Genomic DNA, 27019 nt, shown 5'->3' on the forward strand with positions numbered 1-27019 from the left:
GGACCGCTGCCGTGGTAGAATTCTGTCCATCACAGAGGACAGGGAGAAAATAAAACCTGAACGGAGAAAAGGGTGGTGCCGGGAACGGGAACGAACAAAGCAAAGCAGGAGACTCAAGACAAAGCGCCATAGAAGCAGGGGTGAGGCTCACAGTAGAGTCCAGTAGTAGCTAGGGACTGCATAATTAGCAAATGTAGATCACCAGAAGGGGATCTGAAATACACAGCAAGTCCTGGAAAACAGTGAGCACACTTGAGAATGTGATGGTTGCCCAGGGCAACCACTAGGTGAGAGACGTGGTACAGGACGCGATTGCAACACTGGCTCAACAAACAGCAGAGCTCCCTTCTTCAGATAAATGTGACATAATCCTCCAGACCCTGAATCTTAATCACCTCCTCGGGATCACGATGTAACGGTTGGGATCATGTAGATACAGATGCAGGCATTCAAAGTGCGCGGTACAAACCTGTACTGCACGCAACTGCCTACGTCATACCGCGGTACGTGATTGGCTGGCCAAAATGACCGACAGGGGCACTTGTGGTGCATTGGTCAGTATTGAAAAGATTAAATCATTTAAATTACTTTATTGTGCATGTTTTAATCCGCTTAGTATTGAATATTTATATAGAATTTTACAACTAAAGGGAAATTTTAGTACCTGAGCATAAAAAGAAGAGGAGCATGACGCATCTGAAGGTCATAAACAATATTAATTTAGGAACATAAACATATTATGTAAACTGTATATGGCTGGTCTTGGTAGTTTAAAGAAACAAATACACACCAGTATTCCACTTTCTCCCTAAACATTTTAAGCATCAAAGTTTTACATGTGGTTATTTCAGAAACGTTTTTACGTGCTCCTTCTGACCATATTACGTTTATATATTTTGTAAAAAGTGATAAAAGTTTTAACCTTTTCTACGAATACACTCACTATCAGAGTAAACAAAAGCATACTTTTAGAATTTGATTAATAGGCAATATATTATGGAATCACGTATCTAAAGAAATTAAAAACTATATAATTATATTCGTATACTGAAGCTCAAACAGTATTATAAGACTTTCTATTGATATGTGTATTGCTGTTTCAGTACACATCATGCAACTGCACCGGTGGTGTGATGGCTTACGTGACTGACTTATAACCCTGAGGTCAGGTGTTTGAATCCACCTATTGCCATGAGTTGTCTTTCAACAAATAAACATTTCTTTGAAAAACTAGCAAATAGCAAATATTATGGACACTATATTGACATTTTTTTATTTTTCTAAATATCATAACATGTTTGAAGCCAAGTCATTTATTAATAACAACGAATAATTTCAAACTGCAACTGATATTATTACTGACAATAAATATAATCGACACTATATTTAATTTGTTGGTCTTTCTAAATATCACAAAATATTTAAAGTTAAGTGACTACCATTTTCCTTGAATACTTGCGCTCGTTATCACAGTAGAAGCAACTCATACTTTTCAGAATTTAAGGATTATTTTGGAAAAGTTTTTACGTGCTCCTTCTGACCATATTGTTTATATGCCTTGTGAAAAGTGATAATGTTTTAACCTGTTCTGCGAATTCGCTCGTTATCAGCGTAAGAAAAAAAGCATACTTTTAGAATTTGATCAACAGGAAATATAATATGGAATAGAATATCTAAAGAGCATGCTTGCCAGCGCGGTGACATCACCGCCTTTCCCTCTGAATAGCTTGTCAAATAGGCAGTGAAAATATTTGTCTGCCTGTCCGCGGGAGGAAGGGAGACTGTCTTTCATTGGAAAGTCCACCTCTTCTACTCTGAGAATGTAGGGGGGAGGAAAAGTGCCCGATAATTAAAATATTTATGATGAAGGTGGTAGGTTCAGTACTTTTGTCCAACTGAGCAATCTTGCTTTCGTAAAATATACCAACTTTTAATGTTAAATGATTAACAAACTGTAATACACAGTTTAAATGTACAAGTCTAAAGAGGATACAACTAAAATACTTAATTGAATAAAGATTGTCCCTCAGCAGTGATCGGGATTCGAAACTGGGTGTTTTCTGGTGACAGCTCAAATGCTGTACATGAGAGGTTAAGCTTTATTAGCTCCACCTGGCGGTTTTACAAGGTGATTCCGGATAAAATTAACAATCTAATTTGCAAAATGCGGTTTGACGGTAAAATGCAGTTTGGCGCGAAATGACACGTTATGACATGTTTGGATGCGACACGCCCTCCTCGTTGTATCACAGAGTATCCTGCTCGTTTTGAATGGCTGCATCTGTAAGTCCTCATGGCTGGCACAAGTTCAATGTCTTGAACAAAACATGGTAAAGCTGGTGTCACACTACACGACTTTTCTAAGGAATTTCAGTCATAGCCCTCATTTACATAACGGTAAGAAAATCACAGCCCGTTACCGTCAGTCGTGTAGTGTGACAACGCCAAACTAGTTCTTCTTCGACACTTGAAGAAGGCTCCACAGCCGAAACATTGTGTTACTTTTCGTCTCTTTTCAGCATGGAATAAGCCTTTACTTGTTCCTTTGCAGCCTATTCATGCATGCCGACTCAGCCATCTACTTGAACTACATTATTCTGATATCATGAATAACATCACAAATGGTATTGCGAGTCAAAATAAAGATTATCAAAAGTCCTGTCCAGTTTTCTGCTTTCTCTACTTTTACTGTGTGACTATGTCCTTTCAGAGAATCAAAGATAATAAATTCTATTCACTGTTACAATACTGAAGAATAAGCCTTCTACAAAAGCAACAGCAGAGCAGAAGAGTCCTGACAAACCACTAGAACAGTGCTGCTACAATAGGGGCTAAAGTCACAGCACAACAGTCCTGGTACAATAAGGGCTACAGTCACAGTCCAGTATAATGTTCATGATGGGTCATGATATCTGTAGCAGTAGTAAGTCAGTACTACTGTAGGTGCTTCCAAATATACAAGTTAAAAGCAAAATGTTCCATCTTAGTCTTTTCTATCCATTTACTCTCCCTGTATGTAATCATGGTTTGTTTTGTGTTGTGCAATGGCAGTGAGCCAGAAGTGATGCAGGTACCCCACCCTGCAGAGAACTGGTGATCTGTTGTGAACGAGATCTGCACGTCAATAGGGCCTAATCTAACATGAGCAGGAAACTGCAAAGATATGAGAAGAACCTCCCTTTTTTACTTTAAGATCGCAATCTACCATCTGAAGGGTCTGTTTTAGCTTTTGGAAAAGTTGTGCCGTTTACTGTATGCCTTCTCCATAATGCACCATTCCCAAAAACCGTACACGCAGACTTGGGTGCAGTCAATCTATGGTTCATTCCCCTTCCCTGGCATCACCAGGTCTCCAATATATCTGCGTCACCGAAGACAGGCCTGTCTCCTCCTCTGTAACATATTACAGACTCACATCTCTACTTTTGGTAGGTCAGTGCATCCTGTTTAACTGGGATAACTCTGAAATCACGTTTTAGATCTATTTCAGGGTGCCCGCTTGGCAAATGTGCAAACTCTTCATACAAAACTTATCGCAACCAATGTTAACTAATTCAATGTTGTTCATTTAATTAAATGTCAATGGTTAAGTCCTAGTCATACTTTAGTATAAATCATAACAGTTCCATTTTAAAGTGTGTTATTAAATAAAATTGTGAAATTGACTGATTAGATATTGAAATCTAATTATTGATTGTGTTAATCTAATAGACTGAGCATTAGCCTACCTGATCTGATTAAACTTAATTTATTGAAATCCGTAAACTACCAGGCTTTACCTATCAGAACACACCCCCTTCCCAGTTGTCCAAGATTATCAGCACAAGCCTGGCTGCATCTCTCTACAGACATGATTTCCTCCTCAGTATCAGACATGACTGCGAAGGTATCTTGTCAGCCACGTGCACACTAGTGATCTAGGGAAGCCAGCAAAGATGAGCCCTGCTCATGGTTGTGCACTGCAAACTCTTGTGAGGACACAATCTTCCTTCTCCTCACACCACATACTTAGGAAAAGGCCTGGTCTGCTCCTACTTCAGATTCCTTGGGAATCATAGGACTTAGCACACAGGAAAACTCCAACTACTCTGAAAGTGATTTATGAGTTACAATATAAGAATAATTTTACATACTTTAATGTTTTGAAATATTTTGGTATGATCATACCTACATTATATAAATGTATTATATAAATGCAATATATACATATATAGTATATAAAGTTACAGTCCTACATTTATCATTTTAAAAATTCCCCCCCTTTTGACAATTCTTCAGAGAATTTGGTGCTAAAATCCTATTGCTCTTCTGCTGAAATACTATACCAAGTCAGATGTTTAATTAATCAGCTAATTTAATCTCCAATTTGCAGTTATTGAGTCAGTTCATAATCCTGTGCGTGTTTGTGGTCTGTGAGTATCTACAGCACTGTGAGCTATATAAAGGCAGCGGTACGCTGTGTGGTCTCTGCTCCTCTGTATCCAGCAGTAGTTGGGGAAGGACGGTCCACTGTCTCTAGAGAGAACTTCGGACAAAGATGATTTTCCTCCAACTCCTTCTATGGATTCTGATTCTGGACACGGAACATAAGAAAATAACAAATTGACTATCTGATAACCTTTTTTTCTCTAGGTTGCAAACAACAAGGCTTTCGGACACAACTTCCTTCATGAGAATATGTCAGCTGCTGCATTCTTGATCAAACCAGCTCTTAAATGACAGAACTGAGAGCAAGTGTACCAAACACACCTACACCTGTTAAACAAGAATCCAGGAATGTAATGTGCTCCTACTAGTCATTCGACACTCTAGAATAAGATACTCTGCAGCTCCACAATGCTGGAACTTCCGAAAGTCAGTGCTGGATCAGATACTCAGTGTTGTACCGATCCCTGTCTGATTCCCACCTGAGTTCACCCAGGTTTATTGTAGCAAGGGAGTAAACTATGAAAAAGGGGTTTGAGTGCCTGGTAAAAGTGCAGTGAAGAACAGTGAAATCAGGGTAAAAGCACATTACGATGTACTGTAAACAAAGTCTGCCAGTATCGTAAGCAGAAATAAAGCAGTTCTACAGTGGTCATTCAGGGTGTGAAGGAGGGACAGTGGTCCTGGCAGGTCTACATCCACATCTAGTTCACCAACACTGATACCACACACTGTGGGTTCTCACTGTAGCATCCTGTTTCTCCCAGTGAGCGTCCTCCGATGTCAAGCATTATTGTTAATGGACTCTGTCCATTCACTGTTTTAACCTGAACCAGCCCCGGTGTTTTTACACATAGAAATCTGCAGTGTATCATCCTGAAATGGCTGTTTATCAGCTCCTTCCTTCCCGAACCACAAGTGTAGAAACCGTCTAGAAGAAATTGCTGTAAAAAGCCAGTTTTTACTTATCATTGTACAAAGTTCTATTCCTCAGTAAATTTCAAGTCTGTTCAGGTGCGTGCAAGGAGGGTCCTATTTAACTGTCCATTGGTCAATTTCTACACACATTCTAAAAATATACGGTATGTAGACATCCGCGGAGGGCTCCATAGCCGCACTGTCATTCATTTCACTTTTATTTCTCAGTGTGGTCTTAACCTCTAATTCTTTTGTGGATGATGCAAGTCACAACAAAGTTCAGCAAAGGTTTAAAATGGGTTTTTGTTACAGTAAAAAGCCATTTCCCAAAGATCTTCCAGGAATGCACGTAAGTAGGACCTATACAAAATACTTCCAAACTTGCTGTTTATGACCAAGATATTCCCCCCTTCTAGTTGCACCCAAAAAGTCATATACAATTGTAAACAGTAGATGTCTGTGTTCTCTGCAAAGACATTTACAACATCAAACACAGCTCATCAAATCAGATCAAAACCTACACTTTATAACACACCTTTTAAGAGCCATTAGGGCAAATTGAAAGTATTTGTTACGCTACTTCATCACAAAATCTACCAGCTGGACAGGAGAACATTCTTCTATTCCTGATACACTGTGTGGAGACTCTTCAAGATCAAATCAGGCATGCTGAGCTCAAAATGGTTTTCTGAGTGGAAACATTTAAAATCAAACCAAACATTGGAAAGTCTTGTCCTGTCTCAATGCGTCCAAGAAACATGTCTCCAAGCATTCTTCTTATCATCAAGACTGTCTCTTTCATACAGTTCTTGTAAATTTAGAAAGAAAAAAACAACCCTTCCAATCTGTGTTTAAATGTCTGACACCTAATAATTAACATTCCTGTGGTGTGACCATCCCTTTTAGATCATTTAGGAATTTTCTCAAATTTTACTTTGTGAGGCTTGGGGCGTACAAGCTGGACCGACCCTCCAAACACGAGGTCAAGAAAAGCATTAAGAAGGTCGTCCTCCACGAGCAGTACGAGAAAGCAGCAGACGGCTTTGACATCGCCCTGGTGCAGCTGGACAGCAAGGTGTGCCTCTCTCCTTACATCAGTCCTGTCCAGCTCGCCAAGCCCAACGATGTCTTCACAGAGGACACAGAGTGCTGGGTCACTGGGTGGGGGATGACTAAAGAGAATGGTAAGAAATGATGATCAGGGCTCCTGTGTTTCTCGTTAGGACTCAGGAACTAACACTGCAGCCAACAGCCAGTCATTCTGCACATCTCTCTTGTCTGGTTGCTGTGAGCTCATTCAGACATCTCACCCAGTCATTTACTTGAAAGGGAGCATATCTGCTTCAACAACATCATGGTGTATATTGCCCTAGATCAGCGGTCAGCTGACATGGCACATGTGTTTTTATTGGCATGCAAAGGGATTTTTAGTGCCATGTGTAATGAATTTGACACATGCAATAAAATAACTTAAGCCATGAAAAAACATATTCAAAAAATATATTAAACTGTTTGACTGTTCTCTAATTCTCTACATACCACCAAATGAAAACTCTTTAGTATAGAAAAAAACTGTTCCCTTGCTTTATTTACCAAATTATTTTTTGTGGGGCTGATTAACTGTTTTAACAGGAAAGCTCTTAACACGTGCTGCTAAGAACACTTTTCCAAACTCAAATGTAAATTTGGACAAAATGGAGATTTAAAAGTTAGACGTTTACTCACTTCAGCCCTTTTGGAGAGAGAAATACTGATTAGTTCAGAGTCATTTATCACAAAAGTGTCCAATTACATTTTCAGACACAATGTGACAATTTCAAGGGCAAGAGTGGCGAGGCTATTGTAAGTAAAAATCTGTAAAAACCATTGCCTGATTGTTTTGGCTACCATAAGATAGTTTACTGTGTTTCTCATCTGGAAAATCTTTGTGCCAGGATTTTAAAGTATGAGCTTAAGAATGTGAAGACTACAGTAAAAATGTGAATTTTCTTGTTGCTCAACCTGACGATGTACAGGCAGTTTTCATCTCTGCTCCAGGGCATGGACAGTAAGAACAAGGACATTCTTCTTTACAACGTTGTTTGTTCGCTAAGCCCTGGGAAATGTTTGGCATGCTTTGTGGAATGACTTGATGCAATCAAAGCTTCTTTCAAAAAAGGTCAAAGCTATTATGATCTGCATGCTGAAAAATGGGTTGCCAATATCACCATGCATATGAATGAGGTCAATCTCCTGATCACCTGCTATGGTGTAGATCACTCCATTATGGGTCTTCTAGAAACGTGGAAGGTTTTTTTTCCCCAGACTTTGCCATTTTTTTCCCCAAGACATTGACACCTCAACATTCCACTAATTACAACATCTTGTAATTGAAAGAACTTTCTAAACATTGCACAAACCATGTTTCTGAGTTTGGAGTGTACATGTGAGAACTGGCATCAGAGTTTTCAGTCATATTTCAGGATTTTCAATGTCAGCTTTGATACTTTTGACGCAGATTTTTTCAGTGTTTCTGTGGGTGGGTGTTGTGGATTTTGAAATCAGCTCATTGAATTACGGTGGTCAGGCTTACAGAACTTGAGGTTCTGGGATCTGCGAGACACACCTGAGCCTATCTAAAGCAATCACAGCGTCTTTATTATGACCTGTTGTGAAGTCCCTGGTGGTTAAATTTGACTGTTTGAAGAAAGTAACATTTTCACTGTTCTCAGCATTTGAACCAACAACCAAGCAATGCCTACAGTACCTTTTCTAAAACCATGGTGCCGATCTGCAAGGACAGCCACTATTTGAACACAGGTGACATTCTAGCTCAAGCTTTTATTCACTTGGAATAAAATTTCCATAACCTTACAAATATTATAAGATGTGGTGGTCTTTAATTACTTGGTCCAGTTATGTCGCTCTATTGTGTGTATATGCCCCTAGCACATTTTTTTTATTTCTCCCCCCACTTCAATCTAATACAGTCAAGTCTCCCTGTAGATTCTCACCCCTAGCCAAAAGGCACCCAACTCCTTCAGATGGAAGCCATTGAGATACTTCCTGTATTGAAGAAGCCGTCTTTAGCGTCTCTGGTCCTCAGCCAAGTGTTGCGTTTGCAGATTGTTGTGTGTAGCCGCTCAGTTGAGCAAGATGCAGTCATTGGCAGACTCTGAGAAAGCCACTTAAATGGGTCCAACTCTTTAATTTATTTCTAAAGTCTCTGAATGTGTCTCATGTGGTAAGATGGCCACATATGTAAATGTCATTTGCTCGAACACGAAGAACCACCTCATAATCTTCACAGGCCCTTGTCAGGACCCTGTCTCCTCCATGATGTCGGCCATCCCAGAACCTGGGAAGACAACATGATGATCTCAGCAATACATTAGTGCCCTTGATGTACTGTAGATCTCACTTTCAGTGTCCTTTACTGAACATCAGCCTATAAACTGCTATCCTCTTCTGGCGAGCTGTCACAATGTTCTGAATTCAGCAATAACCAGGGTCTGGATCCTGTCAGCTTCTCTCTGCTGGGCACAGAGCTCCAAAAATGTGCAACGCAATCTGCCAATGACCCCTCCCACCGCCAACCTCCAGGGTCCTCATGGTGATGAATTTGCAGGGAGATTTCCTGTCCTTGTGATGGGAAAGCGCTCGTGAGTTTTCTTTAAAGAAAACTAATGCTTTCTACCTGGGATGGCATTGGAAATAAAGAGTAATGAATAATCCATGTCACTCTACTTGTCTTTAGCTACGTAGCAAATAAGCACCATCTCCCTCTTTGTCACTCCAGTGCAACTGGGATTCCCTCACACTCCGCAGGAAGTCTGAGTGCCCATCATGGACAACAGGCGCTGTGAATCCATGTACAACAGCAAGATTACGAAAGAGCTGATGTGCGCTGGGAATTAACACGGAGGGGTGGACACCTGCACGGTGAGTTTGCAATCCGCAGTGTAAAGACACTCTGGAACTCTCTCCCTAATGATATTAGAGAGTCACCTTCTCTAAACTCCTTCAAATCCAGACTCAAAACCCTTCTTCAGAAAAGCCTTTACTTAACTGGTTCCATTCTTCACCCCTCTGCCCTTCTTAGTACCACCATCCATGTCTCCTCTGTATATTGTAATTGTGTTTTATCTTGTGTATTCTTTTTATTTATTGTTGTTGTCATCCTGTGAAGCACTTTGAGAAGCCCCCTTTAAAGGAGCTATATAAAATAAAGTGTATTATTATTATATTATTATTGGGCTTTGCCTATCAAGACTGTTACTGTAGTCAGTAGACAAGGAAAACTCTGGGAAGCACACAAGAACACTGAGTCTTCACAGGCAAAGCCTATCAACATACAACATACTTTGTAATTTGCTATCCTCATAACGGTTTTCTCAATCTACTGTAAAGCTCTTTAAGATGCTACTTTTAAACACACTATATAAAGCATATTGTATTATTATAAATGTGAAGTCAAGGCTTCCAGACCTGGAAGTAACAAGGAAAGTGCTGGCTTAATTGCACATAGGTGGTATTGATGATTGCACTTGTGTTGTCATTACTACGTTAGATAATTTAACAGACCAAGTTGAGACTCTGCTCTGTCGTTGTGGTGATATGAGGACATTAGCACTGGTATTACAGATATTTTAGAAATAAGTAGTGATCAAGCCTTTGACTTGTAAAACATGTAGTTTTGCAAGAGATATATTAACTGAAAAAGCAATTACTTTATCTGGTAAATAAGCAATTTATCTATTATTTTAAAAAAGTTCATCTTAAGTATGTTGTTGTTTCTATATGCAACCTAAAGTGAAAGAATCCACATTCCCCTGGTCTGCGGCTGTTCTCTCAGGGAATGTCCCTGTGCTTCTTAGTGTCTGTATGTGTGCCAGCATCACCCTAGCAGACCTGTTTCATCCAGTACACATTTTCCATTGACACAAGTATCTGTGGCTTGAAGAAGTGCTTGCTGGATGTAAGCAAACTGGTTTTTCCATGTCAGACGCTGTCAGAGAAGGGGGAGAGTGTGTAGTTGATCAGCTGAGTCACGAGAGGTTGTCTCCACCCACTTCCGCAATATAAATACATTGTTACAAATTAAAATAAGTTTTATACATACCTCAACAGAAAGGCAATATAAAGAAATTAAGGTGACTAGGCTAATACCAGCAGGACAGAAGATAGACAGAGCCAGGGCATTCGATTTGGATTCTTGATTTCATTGGAAAGTGGTTTCCCGGACACTTCTTTGCTATATGCATTAATTCTGCTCCATTTTAGAATGATCATTTTTTTCCTGTCCTAAGAGTTTTTAAGGGAGGGCTGTGACAGAGCCAGAGTGCCAACTCTCCAAATGCCTTTTTTTGTCCAAACACGTCTCTTTTCACAGCCATTTTTTCAGAGTCTGAATGAGACATTCGATTCCTTTCACACATGGTTTCACACATGGACAGATCTGTCCTCTTAAAGGTGGAACTCAGTGGTCCACTGTTCTGTCAGAATTATATTCTTCTCTGAAGACAGAATGGAATCTACCCAACATAGTTCATTCTTCATGCTTTATTCTTCCTATAATACAGTTTTTAGCAAGCCAGGGTAGCAACAGGGAGTTCATTGGGGACTTCCATTAAAATAACTTCCATTACATCATAACTATGGCTTCTGTCTCACTGTGGCTAGTGTCCTGTTGTGTATTTATTACTATTAATTCTCTCATATCTCCTCTTAGCCATAGATGACTCATTTAGATTCCTGGGCACCTATATCTGTAGCTCTCTAAAATGGCACATAAACACAGACCATCGCATCATGAGGGCACATCAGAGATTGTACTTCTTCAGACAATTAAGTAAGTTTGGGCTCAGTCAACACCTCTTTGTCCAATTCTACACAGCCATCATAGAGCATTCTGACATCTTCTATCTCTGTGTGGTACGGAAGCATGGACATCCTAACAAGGAACAGGCTTCAAGGCATTGTTACGAAGGCCTCCAAGATCACTGGCAGTGCTCTCTCCTCAGTTCAATCATTGTACACCCAATGTACCACCATACGCGCTAACAAGATTTTTGCGGATCCATCTCACCCTGCACACGACTTCTTTCAGCTGCTCCCCTTAGGTAGACGTTTCAGATCACCTGACATCCAAAACTTCACGTTTCAAGAACAGCTTCTTCCCGACTGCTGTTAGGCTGCTCAACAAGTAATGTGCCCCCAACTATCAAAAACTTAGTATTGTGCTTTATGATCTGTATCACATTTAAATTGCACTGATTTGTCTATATTTATATTTGTCTATTTGTCTATGTTTACATTGCAGGTCATCAACTCAGCATTTTTTTTTGCCTATTCGATTAGAGAGTGAATATTTATGTTCTGTATTGTGTACCGTCTCTCGTCGTCCTGTATTTCAACAATCTGTATTGTATATTGTGCATTCTGGTCCTGTATTTATATTCTGTGTGTTATTGTCACAGGTCAAATGTCTGCAGCAACGGTCGTGTGGAAATTAAGATTCTATTCTATTCTCTCCATCTCTTGTCCTTTTGTGTCGTGTATAGTACTGACGTATTCTCTATTATCTCCTCTCTCTGTCTCCTGTCCAGTTGTGTGTTTATTCCTGAGGGATACTCTGGGATCTCCTGTTTTGTTGTGTGTTTATTATTGAGGGATTCTCTGTTATCTCCTCTCTCTCACGATGTCTCCTGTCCTATAGGGGGGGTGTGTTTGTTAAGAAAGGATTGTTTTTAGACGTCAAACAAACCGAGTGGGTGAGAGATCACTAGAATCCACTGAAACTGCTAACAGCCTGAGGAATGATGACAGAGGGAAGGCGAGGCAAAGCTGGAGTGAAGGGGTGGGTGAGAAGAGGGAGGGAGAGAGAGAGAGGTATGTGACAGACAGGTGTATTTCTGTTCCTCATTAAAGCAGGAGGTGGGGGGACAGGGTACAAACACTGTGATACCTGAAGCAAGTCAGACTGTGAACCATGGCACTGCAAGGCAACCTGTTCTCTCTCCTGGCTTTGCTGCTGTTACCAACAGGTAAGCTATTGTCCTAACTGTATGTGTGTAACCCTTGTGCCTACCTGTGTGCATATCAGTCTATGTTAATCTGTCTGACTGTCACTGTCTATTTGTGTGTTCAGAGTTTCTATTTTAGATCTGATTTTCTAGCAAGAGTACAGGCCAATTTTGAATTATTTGGGGGGGAGGTTAAAAAACAATTTAGAAGAACAGGAATCCAGAACACAATGTTGTTATAGGACATAAATTATTTGGAAACAAAGATATTAGCTGTCACAATGTTCTGACTGGAATCCAACTGAATCCATAAGGGTATTTCAGAATCTAAGAAAAATGTCACAAGCTGGAAAAGTTTCTGTTGGGTACCTGTTGGATTTTTTTGTTGGAAGAAATAAGAAAAAGGATTTAAAATGGTCCATCAACAATCCAGTTGTGATCAAAAACAGAGTGCTCGCATCAAAATTAGGCTTGGCACTCCTGGTGCATGAATATAGTATAGTTTTTGGAAATGATTTAACTTTAAAGGGTGTGCGAGAGCCTAACCCAACAGCTTCAGAAGGCAAGGTAGGACTCTGGCTTGGATGACAGTGCATAGTCCACAGGTGGGACACTTTAGTGATGCCGGTTAACCTGGAATTAACCTGGGCAGCATTCCCCTGTAATGGGCGAGGAAACAGAAGCACCTGGGAAACATTTGCATGGACACAGCAAGAACGCAAATTCTTCATGGAGAAGAGCCACGGTCTAGAATCTAACACAGTACCCAAGAGCTGTGAGACAGCAACGCAAACTGCCACCCGTGGTACAATACAAGAAAATATCATGACTGAAATCTCCATTGAAACTATAATGAAATAATATGTCAGATACATCCACCACACCAAGATCCTGAAGAACCGAGTTCATACAGAACGGACTGACTTGGAATCCGGTGAGAAACTAAAAGTTGGGTTTGTTTCTAGACTGGGAAGACCTCTCTTCACCAATCAGGAAACAGGTTCAAGTGACTTCAGCTCATTGTCAGCTGGAAGATGCAGCTATATTTCAATTCTTTATACATGTCTTACATTCTACCATGATTCCATCCTCCATACAAATTTGTTTTACTGTTATTATGAGATTAGCAGGAATGAACTGCAGCCAGCATGACTGCCTCGGGCTTCGAGACCTGGACTGCCAGAGCTGTAAGAAAACCTGCTGGATCACTCTCTAGTACCATAACCACAGGCATAGGGCTGTCAGTAATGATTTTGAAACCACCAAAATATTCCATTTGAAAACCCAGCAGAATACTTCTAAAATCTATTCAGGACGTTCTGAAAATTAACAATCAAGACTATCTGTCACATAAGTCAAGGCTGTGTTTAAGACTTCCAAGTCATTTTTCCATCGGACTGGCTCTAATTCCTGGAGTAATTACACCAGTTTTCAGGAGCTCTCTCTCTACTGGACTGAAATCCTATACGCTCTTCTATGCACTGCTGAGAGCAATAACTCTCCTACAATCCCTGTTTCTCCTGGTGTGAACACACACTTTCTCCCACTAGCATGTACGACCTAAAAATGACTTATTTGACCTGAATCTCTACCCACTTCTCAGTCTTATCTGAAATGTACTGTCAAGCTCAGGGCATCCTGGGGACAATTTCTAGCATGTATTTCCATTATGGGTGTACAGACAGCTGGGTTTTTCTTTTGCTAAGAATGGGAGCATGTGAACATGTGAAAGCTCCTGCAGTGCTTTATTTCTGGATGTTCTTGCTTTCTCTGTGGGGCTCTGTACAGACCCACTCCAGCACAGAAAGGATTGAGGCCCTGAGGCTCATGATGAAAACCAGTTGTACCAGTTTCAGACCACTGGCCTTTAACACAGGAACCCTGCTCCCTCCCTCCATTGTCCTGCAGCTTATCAATATGACATCAGTGTTCAAATATTCTCCTTACTTCCTTCAAGCTGACTATGAAACACAGCTTGTGTTCAGTATCGAGTGTTCCGACAATTACAACTGCAGAGAAACAATAAAAATCTTAAATTCCTGTTGCTAATGTGAGAATTGTGACATTTGTTAGGACTCATCTTGTATGTTGGCCTCCTGTTTATTTCTACATTTGAAAAGCGCTTTTCCCTCTTTTTCAAAACATACAAAACTTTAGAAACGCTTGTAGCCATCAATGTGTACTGGGAGCCATATTCACCCCCGAATTTCACTTTAGATGAACACAACACTCATGTTCTGCGCCATTTCCTGATATCTGGGCTTTTACACATTGCAGAGCTCTCTGGCTTGGGGCAGAAAACAGATACCACTCTTTAAGGAACAAGCCAAGAACAATTTTGGAAAGGTGAATATTGCACAGGGAAGAGGGAATACAGAATAAGGAATAAATGAGAAGAAATGGGGAACATGGAACATGGAGCAAGGAGTAGGGTCAGGGTTTAGACAAACCACTCGGACTCAGAGCCTGACAGCAGGGGGGAGATTTTGAATGTGAACGTGATTTAAAAAAAAATCAAACCGATTTAAAAAAATAAACTACTTGTGTTTTATGACATGGGAGTTTAATAAATGCTGTGAACCTCCTCTGTCTTTAGTAAACGTTATCTGGCACCTGTTAAAACAGATCCCAGCATTCTGTTCAGTTCCTGATACAATTAAAAAATGTGTTTCGATTATTTCCACACTAATAACCTGTTCACCATCTATTGACAGCATCAATTTCTTCAGTTCTTTAGTTTCTCTTCAGTTACTTTGCAAAACACAGACTGAGCTGCAGTCCAGACATTCACTTTTCTGTGCCCTGACACAGTGACAGGCTCACCAAAGAGCTGTAGCAAAACAGGTCCCAGTGAATGTCCTTGCTGGCTTTCAGCTTGTAGGAACCTCCTATGTTTTCTCAGTAACAGTGCTCCCCTGTGGCTGGGCAAGGCAACAATGTATAATAAACTTGTCATTATTTACTGTCAACCAGTGACGGGACTGCACAGTACAGATCGAAACTACTGTACGAAACAATCACTGTGTTCGTCAAGGTTCGCTCAGCTTCTTGGGGAACATTGACCCCTTGTGGCCGGAAGGAAGGGCAGCAAGTTTCCAGTGCGAACACTGAGGGCCAGCCACTGTGAAGGTACAATGAGAAACAGTGGGTTCAGTACACTTTCAAGTGTGAACTCACCAGTGAGTCCAGGTAAAGACCAGACTGCTGATTCCGAATTCACTGGAATTCCTGGAAAAACAGTGCAATGCGTCTTTGCTACTGTAGCAACAGCCACTAAAAATCTGACACTAAAGACAACTGTCTTACTTAAGGGTTTAATTACACTCCAGCAAATGACGAGGGAATTTCTCCCTAGCCCAAACAGGTCTTCTTTTTTTTTTCCACCTGTAATATATTAAAATATTAACCAGCAGCAGAATCCACTCCTACCAACTTTGAGGAAGTGAAAGAAAACAGGGTTCAGGCTTTGGTAGAAGGGGATGTAAAATATCTACTCTGCTAATACCCAGACTTTGCAGAAAGACATCAGCAGTTTCTTTATTATGGATTTGGTGGCACAATGGATACACCCAAGAAGACTAGCCACAAAGGAAATCTGTTTTTCTTTTACAACAAACTGAGTGTTACGACATATTACTAAGGCCTCGAGACCAAGAACAAGTACAATGAGAAACAGTGAGTTCAGTACACTTTCAAGTGTGAACTCACCAGTGAGTCCAGGTAAAGACCAGACTGCTGATTCCGAATTCACTGGAATTCCTGGAAAAACAGTGCAATGCGTCTTTGCTACTGTAGCAACAGCCACTAAATATCTGACACTAAAGACAACTGTCTTACTTGAGGGTTTAATTACACTCCAGCAAATGATGAGGAAATTTCTCCCTAGCCCAAACAGGTCTTTTTTTTCTCCCAACTGTCTTGGGAAACTTTCTTGGGAAATCAGAGTTATAGGTTGAAACCTGCAGTGTGTGTCTGGACTACAGGAATCAACTTCGCTCCATACAAGATCCTTCTGTAGTCCTTAGATTCTGTTGTAAATTGATAATTTTGCTCTTTTCTGTCTAATGAGACCTTTCTTCTTTTTTTAATTTCAGAATCACAACCCCAGACTGGTAAGAATATTGTTCTTAAAAATGAACAGGATCACTTAAAAACAGCTGAATGCTCAGAATCTCCTGATAATAAACACACACAACATAATAGGGAGTCCCTCAGTAATAAAAACATACAACATGACAGGATACACAGTAAGAGAGAGGAGATCACAGAGAATCCAGTGAGAGACAGGAGATGATGATTTAACTGAGCAGGTGATACAACATACTTGTTAAAAAACATAAAAACAGCTTCAAATGAAAGGACCTATATTCAGCCCATGTTACTTGATTATTAGTAACTGACACAATTTGAAAGATCCAATCAGGTTCAACTCCAGTTCACTAACCAAACAACTGAAGCAAGAAACTCCAGGACCTGCAATAACTTAGCTTCTTTATTTCTCTAAGCTCCAGCCTGTGGACAGGCTGTACTCAACACCAGGATTGTTGGGGGCCAGTCTGCCCAGTCGGGGTCCTGGCCCTGCCAGGCCAGTCTGCATCTGAATGGTGGCCCACAACACACAACAGGACAGGAGACACAAAGAGAGAGAGGAGATCACAGAGAATCCCTCAGTAATAAGCACACACAACAGGACAGGAGACACAGTAAGAGAGAGGAGATCACAGAGAATCCCTCAGTAATAAACACACACAACAGGACAGGAGACACAGTGAGAGAGAGGTGATCACAGAGAATCCCTCAGTCATAAACTCAGAACAGGACAGGAGACACAGTAAGAGAGAGGAGATCACAGAGAATCCCTCAGTAATAAACACATAAAACAGGACAAGAGACACAGTGAGAGAGAGGAGATCACAGAGAATCCCTCAGTCATAAACTCACAACAGGAGACACCAGTTCACTAATAAACACAAAACAGCATTCACTAGCCAATCAAGTGCCTAGTCAGTAACTAATAAAGCAAGAAACTACAGGACCTGCATTAACTTAGCTTCTTTATTTCTCTAAGCTCCAGCCTGTGGACAGGCTGTACTTAACAACAGGATCGTTGGTGGCCAGTCTGCCCAGCTGGGGTCCTGGCCCTGGCAGGCCAGTCTGCGTCTGAATGGGGCTCACACATGTGGGGGGACCCTCATCAACAGCCAGTGGGTGCTGACTGCAGCACACTGCTTTTCAAGGTAGGAGAGAAACAGGACCCTCTCTGTCAGTATGTACAGTGCTGACAGGAACTGCAGATTGTGATGACCGTGAACACTGATTGTAACACTGTGGACTTTGTAATGGGCAGGCAATGACTGCAGAGCTAATGACCTCTAAAAGACATCAGTATCACAGTAAATCCGACAGCGTACAGTTCTGCAATAAGAACTATTTGTGCCCTCAGAAATACTTCAACTCTTCTCACGTTCTCCACTCTTTCACTCTCCAGCCCCATAACTCCAAGTCAGTGGACAGTGTATCTGGGAGTGACAGACACGGGCTCTAGCACCAACACAGTGTCCAGTGGGGTCCAGCAGATCATCAAGCATCCAAACTATGACACCTCAACCAACAACAATGACCTGACCCTGATGAAACTGAGCAGTTCTGTCTCCTTCAACAACTACATCCAGCCCGTCTGTCTCGCTAATACCAGCAGCACCTTCTACAATGGGACCAGCTGCTGGGTCACTGGCTGGGGAGACACAGTTGAAGGTGGTGAGTGTATCCCAACGAAACACACTCCTTTGCCAAAACCTTTCTTCCAATTCAACTGATGGTTTCAAGCTGAACTGACATAATATACCACACCAGAAGGCCTACTGGAATATCAGCACAGAAAATAAACACTTGCACTCTATTTGCAGATCATTTGAGTACATGATTTTTACACCTTTGTAAAGGTTGATATGGTCGACATGTTCAAATTCCTGTAAAGATCTTATCTTCTGGGACACTGGAGGGTTAGAAGATGATGGTTCAGCAGATCCTGCTACAGTTGTCCTTCCCAGAGATGAGTTCCAGCTTGTGGGCACTTTATGGAAGTAACAAACTCTCTTGTCTCCTAGGGACAACTCTACCCTCGACCCTGCAGGAGGTCCAGCTGCCCATCATTGGGAACAGGCAGTGTGGGTGTCTGAATGATGTGATCTTCGGAGCGAACAGTGTCACTGGCAACATGATCTGTGCGGGAGTGCTGCAGGGGGGCAAGGACTCCTGCCAGGTAGCTGGAACAGCCTTTTCTCTAAGCATCTCACTGTTTAAAAGTGTTGAGCTGCACCACACAGTGCTCTTGTTGGGTCAATGCTCTGTATTGGTAGTTTCACCAGACACAGACTGGTGTCAGTGGACAACACTATGTGGACAGTCTGCCTGTTTTAACAATCTTTTATCTGTCTTTAGGGAGACTCAGGGGGTCCCCTGGTCTGCAAGCAGGGCTCTGCCTGGGTTCAGGCTGGTATTGTGAGCTTTGGAAAGGGCTGTGCTCGTCCCAATCTCCCAGGAGTGTACACCAGGGTGTCCCAGTACCGGGACTGGATTAACGGACAAGTGGGGTCGGGAGCCACAGGCTTTGTGACCTTCACCTCCAGTGGCACAGACGCCGACAGCAGCTTCACCTGTGGTGCCACAGCAGCAGTGCCCACTGCCAGCCCCACGACTGCAGGCCCCAGTGAGTAAAATCCAGGATATATCCAACGTGAGAGTGTGTGGTATGAGAAAAGAATGACACAAATCCACCCATCTCAACAAGCCGAACTGCAGTTTTCTCAGTGATTTGGTGATGATACTGTACATGGGAGCATTAGACATGACAGATGTTCAACCTCTAATAAACAGCAGAAGGGATTCAGCTTCGTCCCTCGAGAATAACAAAAAATGGGTCAAATGTTTCAGATAACGACACGACACCACTAATATCATCACCTAGTTTCTTCTTATAGGCTTTCTGTGGAAAGCTCTTGCAGACAATTCAGTCGAGCTGGAATGTCTTCAGCTTTTTGCCAGGGCCCCTCAGTAATAACGATAAAGGGTTTCCAGAAATCTCCAAGAGTTGGAATTACTTTGCAGCTGTGGTCTCTAGTTCTGCTCTAAAAAGGTGCATGCGACATCAAGCGACTCCATTTAGATTCAGATGATAGAATCACATTCTGGGGATCCAAGGGTCATGCAATAGCAAGACTGAGAGCAATTATGACAGACTGCTTTCTCACGTTGTTTGACCACCAAATTTGACTACACTTAATCCATTTAGTTAACAAACACATTATGAGAGACTGGGTAATAACAAGAATCACACAGCTTAAACACAATAGCAAAATATAGGACACCTTTATCTTTTTCCAATGATGCGAATCTTCTGGCTTACTATGTCTTTCAGGCCAAGTTTGTGGGAGGCCCAGACTCAACACGCGCCTCCTTGGGGGTCAGTCAGCTGCAGATGGGTTCTGGCCCTGGATGGCCAGCGTGCAGAGGAACGGCAGTCACGTGTGTGGAGGGACCCTCATCGCCAGTGACTGGGTGATGACAGCTGCACAGTGCTTACCCAGGTACAGAGCAACCCCACCTGTCCCTGTCACCCAGGTACAGAGCAACCCCACCTGTCTATCTCACCCAGGTACAGACCAAATCCCACCTGCCCCTCTTACCCAGGTGCAGACCAACCCCACCTGTCCCTCTCACCCACGTACAGATCAGCGCCACCTGTCCCTCTGACCCAGGTACAGACCAAAACCCACCTGCCCCTCTTACCCAGGTACAGACCAACTGCACCTGTCCCTCTTACCCAGGTACAGACCAACCCCACCTGTCCCTCTTACCCAAGCAGAGACCAAAACCAATCTGCCCCTCCAATCCACATCCCCCTGTAACAGAACTCTCTGCAAACATATATCCAAGACCACACATATTCAAGACTCTTCTGGATAATTCTGGATCACCCAGATGACATCATGTATTTCCAGCAACCTTATTTACTGCATCCCTGGGCAGAAAATGCCCAGCTATTTACACAGGTGAGACAGGTAGGAGACTGGGGGCCATTTCAGGGAAATACGGGCTCTCCAAGCCCATAGTTTCCCATTTCACCTGATCATACCTGATCCGACTGATCTCTCCATCTGCATCCTCAGAGGGGTTTCAGAACACCTATTGCAGAAAGACATCCGAAACCAAAATTATCTTGAAATTGGGATCACACCTTCCCCCTTCTCTCAATGACAGATTCATTTCCTTCTAACCCTCTCTATTCATTTGCAGGTTTTGACTTCACACCACCCGAGAGTCGATACTCTTTCTCTCCCGCCTCCTCTCCACTCCCGGCTTTTGAGCTCCCATTCTTTATCTATCAACTGCTGATCTTCCTCACTCCCTCACACATAAAGAAGGTTCCACAGCCGAAACGTTTTTCTTTTCAGCATGGAACAAATCTCATTCTTTTGCAGCCTGCACACACTGACGAGGCACCCTACTTCTTCAACCTTTTTGTTTTCTACTTGCAATGGAAACATGAATGCAGAGAATGCAGTGTTATTTTTCCTAATAAAATCAGCTACATAAGTGCAGGAAATCATAAAAAGGGGGAACACACAGTGAGGAGCCCCTGTACTACAACTGTCTGATGAACATGATCACTTTCGCACTGATGATGCGGGGCTCAGCTGTACAGGTACTTGTGACTCAGTAACAATCAGCTAACATAGTCACTGTGGAATAGTGAAAAATCAACAGATAAATCCCAGAAGAACTTTGACTCACTACAAGAAAGTGTAAAAGCTAATAACATCTGGGGGTGAAATGGTGAATATTGACTGATTTACACTGATGGTTTGATGATGTGTTACTTTCCCTCTGATTTGCATTAGTGTTTGTCACAGTGGTATTACAGTGCAATGTTCTCAGAGTCTGTATTAAACCCTCTCTCTCTGTCTCCTTCGCTCTCCAGCTCTGTGAACACCAGTGAATGGAGAGTGTTTCTGGGCAGGCAGAACCAGACAAGCTCCAACACCTTAGAGAAATCCACTGGAGTCCTGAACGTTTTCACCAGCAGCCTTAGTGGCACCAACATCGCCCTCCTGAGACTGGACACCAATGTCTCCTTCACAGACTACATCCTGAGCGTCTGCCTGGCAGGGGCAGGAATCACATTCACCCCTGGCACTCAGTGCTGGGTCACCGGTTGGGGCAACACAACTGCTGGTGAGTCAGACTGGAAACTTCCCCTTGAAGGTCTATGAGAAGTCCGTTTCTTGATTGCAGACATTATCAAGGTGTTTCACACAGCCTGAACCAGCTGCACAAATGGGGACCAGTGTTTTTTAGTTGGGGGGGGGGGGGGTCTTTAACAAGACCAGTGTCCAATCCAATGGAATTAAAAGTGTGGTATGCAATCCAGGAGATGCTAAAATTGTTTTGCTTCTCTGTTCCTTTAGCGCTCCTTCAGGAAAAAAGTACAACAATCGTCCAGTGTAACAACGGGTCTTCAGCTGACACCATCTGTACTTCTCCTCTGGACCTGGAGCAGGTGAGCACACCTCCATCACAACTCTTCTCTCAGTTTCAGATTTACAGAAGTTATGTAGTTTTGCTCTGGTCAATCAATCCATGTCATGTTAACCCCCGTCTGTCTTACTCTGCACAGGGAGACACAGGAGGCCCCCTGGTCTGCAAACGGAACTCCATTTGGATTCAGGCCAGTGTGATTGTCCCTGGCAACAGCACCACGCGCGCTCTCTCAACAACGTCGTTCATAACCGTCTCACGTTACGCGAGCTTCCTGCAGGCGACTGTGGGCTCCAGAGTTCCCCTCATCTCCATTACTGGCTCCACAAACACCAGCTCCAGTGCCCGCTTCACCCCCTTCACCCACACAGTCCTCCTCCTGGCTGCGCTCCACCTTCTGCTGGCTGCCTGGATCTCCACATTCTGAGCCCTCCTTCCCAAACTTTCACTGACAGCTACAGACACACAGAACACCTGAAGAATGAAACACATTTGAGTTTTAAACACAGAGCACCTTTCCTCAGATAAATGTAACATAAACCTTCAGATCCTGAATCTTAATCACCTTCTCGGCCTCATGATCTACAGTCCATGTCACACAGCTCCACACAGGATGTAAGAGCTCAAAACTCTTACATAAATCCTCATGGCTAGTTGGGCAAGTTCCATATTTTTAACACAAAAAGGGGAACAGACATCACTGAATTTGGCTCAACAGAATCTGCTGACAGCTGACACCATCCTCCCCTCAAAATCCCATGTCTGCCTCAGATTCGCTGGTATGAATCTCCCAGTGTTATCAGAATCCAGCTTAGCCAGCGCTCAGATAGCGATTCATCATCACTGACATCCCCTGATAGACACTGGTCAGCATCAATCTTACTCAACTATACCCTCACAAAATCAATCCTCGACATCAATTGGTCAGCAGGATTCTCCCTGCTGATTGGTCAACAAGAAACCCGCTCCACATTGACTGGTCCTGCATCACCCAATCTTTCTCTGTGTGTGAGAAAACCACTGTCTGACTTCAGTGTGCTCAGCTGCTCTGTGAAACATGTACTGAACTAGCAGAAAACGTCCAGAAGAAACTAAAGAGACTTTTCAAGCTCAGGTGTTGTAACCGTCTACTGCACTGCTTCTCTAACCAGTACACCACCACAAGGGATCTGCAAGAAGTCAACAAACCCATTCAGACTCACAATGGAGACAGCAAGTGCAGCACACAGTTAAAAACTCAGGGAACCAGAGGTTCTGAGAGGAGTGGAAGTGGCCTGGTCCTGACGTTGAATAAGGATTTGCAGATGGGTTTTATATGAAGGGTGGCGGGCAGTGAGGGGGCAGGTGGGTGGGCTGCTCCACTCTGCCCACAATGTATTCTTTCTTGAACTCTTCGTCTTCCAGGGACAAGAAACACAGGAAGCACAAAGGCAGGCTTTCATGTACCTCATACAAGGACTTGGCAATGAAGGCAACTCGCCTTTTAAATGTTTTTCTCAAAAAAGAAAACGGGTTTTATATGAAGGGTGGTGGGCAGTGAAGGGGGCAGGTGGGTGGCCTGCTCCACTCTGCCCACAATGTATTCTCTTCGTTTTCCAGGGATCAGAAACACAAGGAGCATAATAGTGGGTATAATTTGTATTTACATACCTCTTTTGTTTATTGACCTGTATATCTCTTCTTTGATTCTATGGCAATGAAGAAAACTTTCTGCATTTTTATTTTTGAAAACAGAAAACCTGGAGAATGGAGTTGACTATTTTCTTATATGTATATTATTAACACAAATGGAACTCTTATTGCATATGTATATTTATTTTCTTTTATTATACACATCTAATACAAATACTAAAAATAAAGTACCCAGATTGAAATGGGGATGGGTGTCATTATTACTGTTACTGTGGGTTATTTAGGGGGAAGACAAGATTTTTAATAATTCAGTGTTATAATGGAGACAATGGGGAAAAAAATTAAACTTCATTTTGTACTGAACATATCTGTTCCAATAGATGCTACAGTCACACTATAGTCCAACAGTCCTGTTACAATAGGGGCCACAGTCCCAGTACAGTAGAACAATCCTGTTACAATAGGAGCTACAGTCCCAGTCCAGTAAAACCATCATCTTTCTTTAGGAACTACAGTCCCAGAACATTCAAAACAGCCCTGTTACAATATGAGATACAGTCCCAGTACGGTATAACAGTCTTGTTATGATAGAAGCTACAGTTCCAGTACATTAGGAGACTTTGAACCTGAAAGAATACAAGCACACTAACTTTCTATTTCTAAAATCTTGGTATCAAAGTGTATATTCATTTGTATACAGTATTCAAACGTACATACAGTGCCTTGCGAAAGTATTCGGCCCCCTTGAACTTTTCAACCTTTTGCCACATTTCAGGCTTCAAACATATAGATATAAATTTTTTATTTTATGTGAAGAATCACCAACAAGTGGGACACAATTGTGAAGTGGAACGAAATCAATTGGATTTTTGAAACTTTTTTAACTAATAAAACAATGAAAAGTGGGGCGTGCAAAATTATTCGGCCCCCTTGCGTTAATACTTTGTAGAGCCACCTTTTGCTGCGATTACAGCTGCAAGTCGCTTGGGGTATGTCTCTATCAGTTTTGCACATCGAGAGACTGAAATTCTTGCCCATTCTTCCTTGCAAAACAGCTCGAGCTCAGTGAGGTTGGATGGAGAGCGTTTGTGAACAGCAGTTTTCAGCTCTTTCCACAGATTCTCGATTGGATTCAGGTCTGGACTTTGACTTGGCCATTCAAACACCTGGATACGTTTATTTGTGAACCATTCCTTTGTAGATTTGGAAGATAAATCTCCGTCCCAGTTTCAGGTCTTTTGCAGACTCCAACAGGTTTTCATCCAGAATGGTCCTGTATTTGGCTGCATCCATCTTCCCCTCAATTTTAACCATCTTCCCTGTCCCTGCTGAAGAAAAGCAGGCCCAAACCATGATGCTGCCACCACCATGTTTGACAGTGGGGATGGTGTGTTGAGGGTGATGAGCTGTGTTGCTTTTACGCCAAACATATCATTTTGCATTGTGGCCAAAAAGTTCGATTTTGGTTTCATCTGACCAGAGCACCTTCTTCCACATGTTTGGGGTGTCTCCCAGGTGGCTTGTGGCAAACTTTAGACGAGACTTTTTATGGATATCTTTGAGAAATGGCTTTCTTCTTGCCACTCTTCCATAAAGGCCAGATTTGTGCAGTGTAAGACTGATTGTTGTCCTATGGACAGACTCTCCCACCTCAGCTGTAGTTCTCTGCAGTTCATCCAGAGTGATCATGGGCCTCTTGGCTGCATCTCTGATCAGTCTTCTCCTTGTCTGAGCTGAAAGTTTAGAGGGACGGCCAGGTCTTGGTAGATTTGCAGTGGTCTGATACTCCTTCCATTTCAAGATGATCGCTTGCACAGTGCTCCTTGGGATGTTTGAAGCTTGGGAAATCTTTTTGTATCCAAATTCGGCTTTAAACTTCTCCACAACAGTATTACGGACCTGCCTGGTGTGTTCCTTGGTCTTCATGATGCTCTCTGCGCTTTCAACAGAACCTTGAGACTATCACAGAGCAGGTGCATTTATACAGAGACTTGATTACACACAGGTGGATTCTATTTATCACCATCAGTCATTTAGGACAACATTGGATCATTCAGAGATCCTCGCTGAACTTCTGGAGTGAGTTTGCTGCACTGAAAGTAAAGGGGCCGAATAATTTTGCACGCCCCACTTTTCATTTTTTTATTAGTTAAAAAAGTTTCAAAAATCCAATAGATTTCGTTCCACTTCACAATTGTGTCCCACTTGTTGGTGATTCTTCACATAAAATAAAAAATTTATATCTTTATGTTTGAAGCCTGAAATGTGGCAAAAGGTTGAAAAGTTCAAGGGGGCCGAATACTTTCGCAAGGCACTGTATTCAAACATACAGGTTTATAAACCCTACATGAACCATTTCAATGCTCAAACTGTCTAAAATATTGAATCAATTAGAAGTATTAGGTGCTTAAATACTCTAGCTCTACTGCTCATAGTGAGACTAAGTGGTAATGATGAATAGACAAACTAACAAACAGTTCCTCCTCTAACATTTACTACCAGTGGCTTTTGTCTTGCATTTTCTCATGATAACCTTTTTTCTTAACGATACAAGCAAACAGGATGTGTCCCACTCTGCAGTCATTCACAGAATGAGTTTCAATTTTTACTCACTGCAGTTCGGGTCCGACTAGCCGGTTGAATCACAGCTGCAGAGGAAGACTTGAGAAAGAACAACCCAGGACAAGCGAGAGTTCACACATGCAAGGTTAAAGAAAGCAATTAAGAAACTATCCAGAGAAAAGCAAAATCTGAATAAAGACTGTCATTTCCACCTGCTAGATGACACAATCTCAACTTTTCCAGGAGATGATCTTTCACCAAAGTTGAGCTTCTTCTGAAAATTATGTGCATTCCAACATTAACAAGATGGACCTGACCTTACCCCAGATCAATAAAGTGATCCCATGTTGCTATCATTCTTCTTTTTACTAATTGCACATATACATAATAATCTGCTAAAAATCACTACCATGGTTACCAATCTCCAGTCAAGCAGTAAATGCGACTATGAGCTTTAAAAGGAGAGCCCTCTGGGAGTGTGTACAGAAACGTCATGTGAAAAAGGAACAAATCAAGAGAGCCTGTGGGGTCTGAGAAACGATACTCTTTTGCATCGTTTGTGAAAAGTGATTTGGCGGTAGTTTCGGGTAGGTCTGGGGAGCCCAGGACAGCAAGCGTGTTCTGGGCGTGTCCCTCCTACTGTGCTGAGTGAGCGATATCTGCTGAGATAACACTGGAGCGACTCTGCACTTTTTCTCCAGAAGCAATGGACTTGCTTATCTGGGGTCGCCGGTTCATCTTGATTGCAGAGGAAGTAGAACCCACAATTGAAACAAGCAGTTTTGCCCTGTCTACCTCTGCCTTCCTTCTTCTCCGTTTCACAGATTTTTCTCTCTTCAGGCATCATTTCAAATGTTTTAGATGTTAAAAGAGCTCCTCCAAGAAACACAATTAATGAGATTGTAGAGAATCTTGTTTCCTGGGGTGGAAACAAGAGCGCT

General features: G+C 42.2%; 1 protein-coding gene and 1 long non-coding RNA gene across 3 annotated transcripts in view; one reads left to right on the top strand and one right to left on the bottom strand.

The window, feature by feature from the left end:
• Nucleotides 1-27019, bottom strand: part of LOC148659726 (uncharacterized) — a 39576-nt gene that overhangs the window by 4083 nt on the left and 8474 nt on the right. The window lies entirely within an intron of this gene.
• On the top strand, nt 12215-23762 carry LOC148659727 (transmembrane protease serine 9-like). 2 transcript variants are annotated; one of them, XM_088637427.1, is made up of 10 exons: nt 12215-12368; nt 16442-16459; nt 17416-17584; nt 17836-18104; nt 18455-18609; nt 18789-19056; nt 19765-19933; nt 21328-21581; nt 21815-21906; nt 22024-23762. In XM_088637427.1, the coding sequence occupies exons 1-10, from the start codon at nt 12314-12316 to the stop codon at nt 22309-22311; spliced, it is 1737 nt and encodes a 578-aa protein (XP_088493553.1). In that variant the 5' UTR covers nt 12215-12313; the 3' UTR covers nt 22312-23762. The 2 variants fall into 2 exon arrangements, with proteins under 2 accessions (XP_088493553.1, XP_088493554.1); XM_088637428.1 differs by having other exon boundaries at nt 12216-12368; nt 17422-17584.

Source organism: Lepisosteus platostomus, chromosome 6, assembly GCF_059453375.1.
Source record: "Lepisosteus platostomus isolate fLepPlt1 chromosome 6, fLepPlt1.hap1, whole genome shotgun sequence".
Lineage (NCBI taxonomy): Eukaryota > Metazoa > Chordata > Actinopteri > Semionotiformes > Lepisosteidae > Lepisosteus > Lepisosteus platostomus.

What these genes read in the sequence shown, in the direction of transcription:
- LOC148659727 (XM_088637427.1), top strand. Translation starts at nt 12,314, where the DNA reads ATGGCACTGCAAGGCAACCTGTTCTCTCTCCTGGCTTTGCTGCTGTTA. An exon ending in GCAGCACACTGCTTTTCAAG is followed by an intron (nt 17,585 to 17,835) that starts GTAGGAGAGAAA and finishes TTCACTCTCCAG; the next exon opens with CCCCATAACTCCAAGTCAGT. An exon ending in GGGAGACACAGTTGAAGGTG is followed by an intron (nt 18,105 to 18,454) that starts GTGAGTGTATCC and finishes CTTGTCTCCTAG; the next exon opens with GGACAACTCTACCCTCGACC.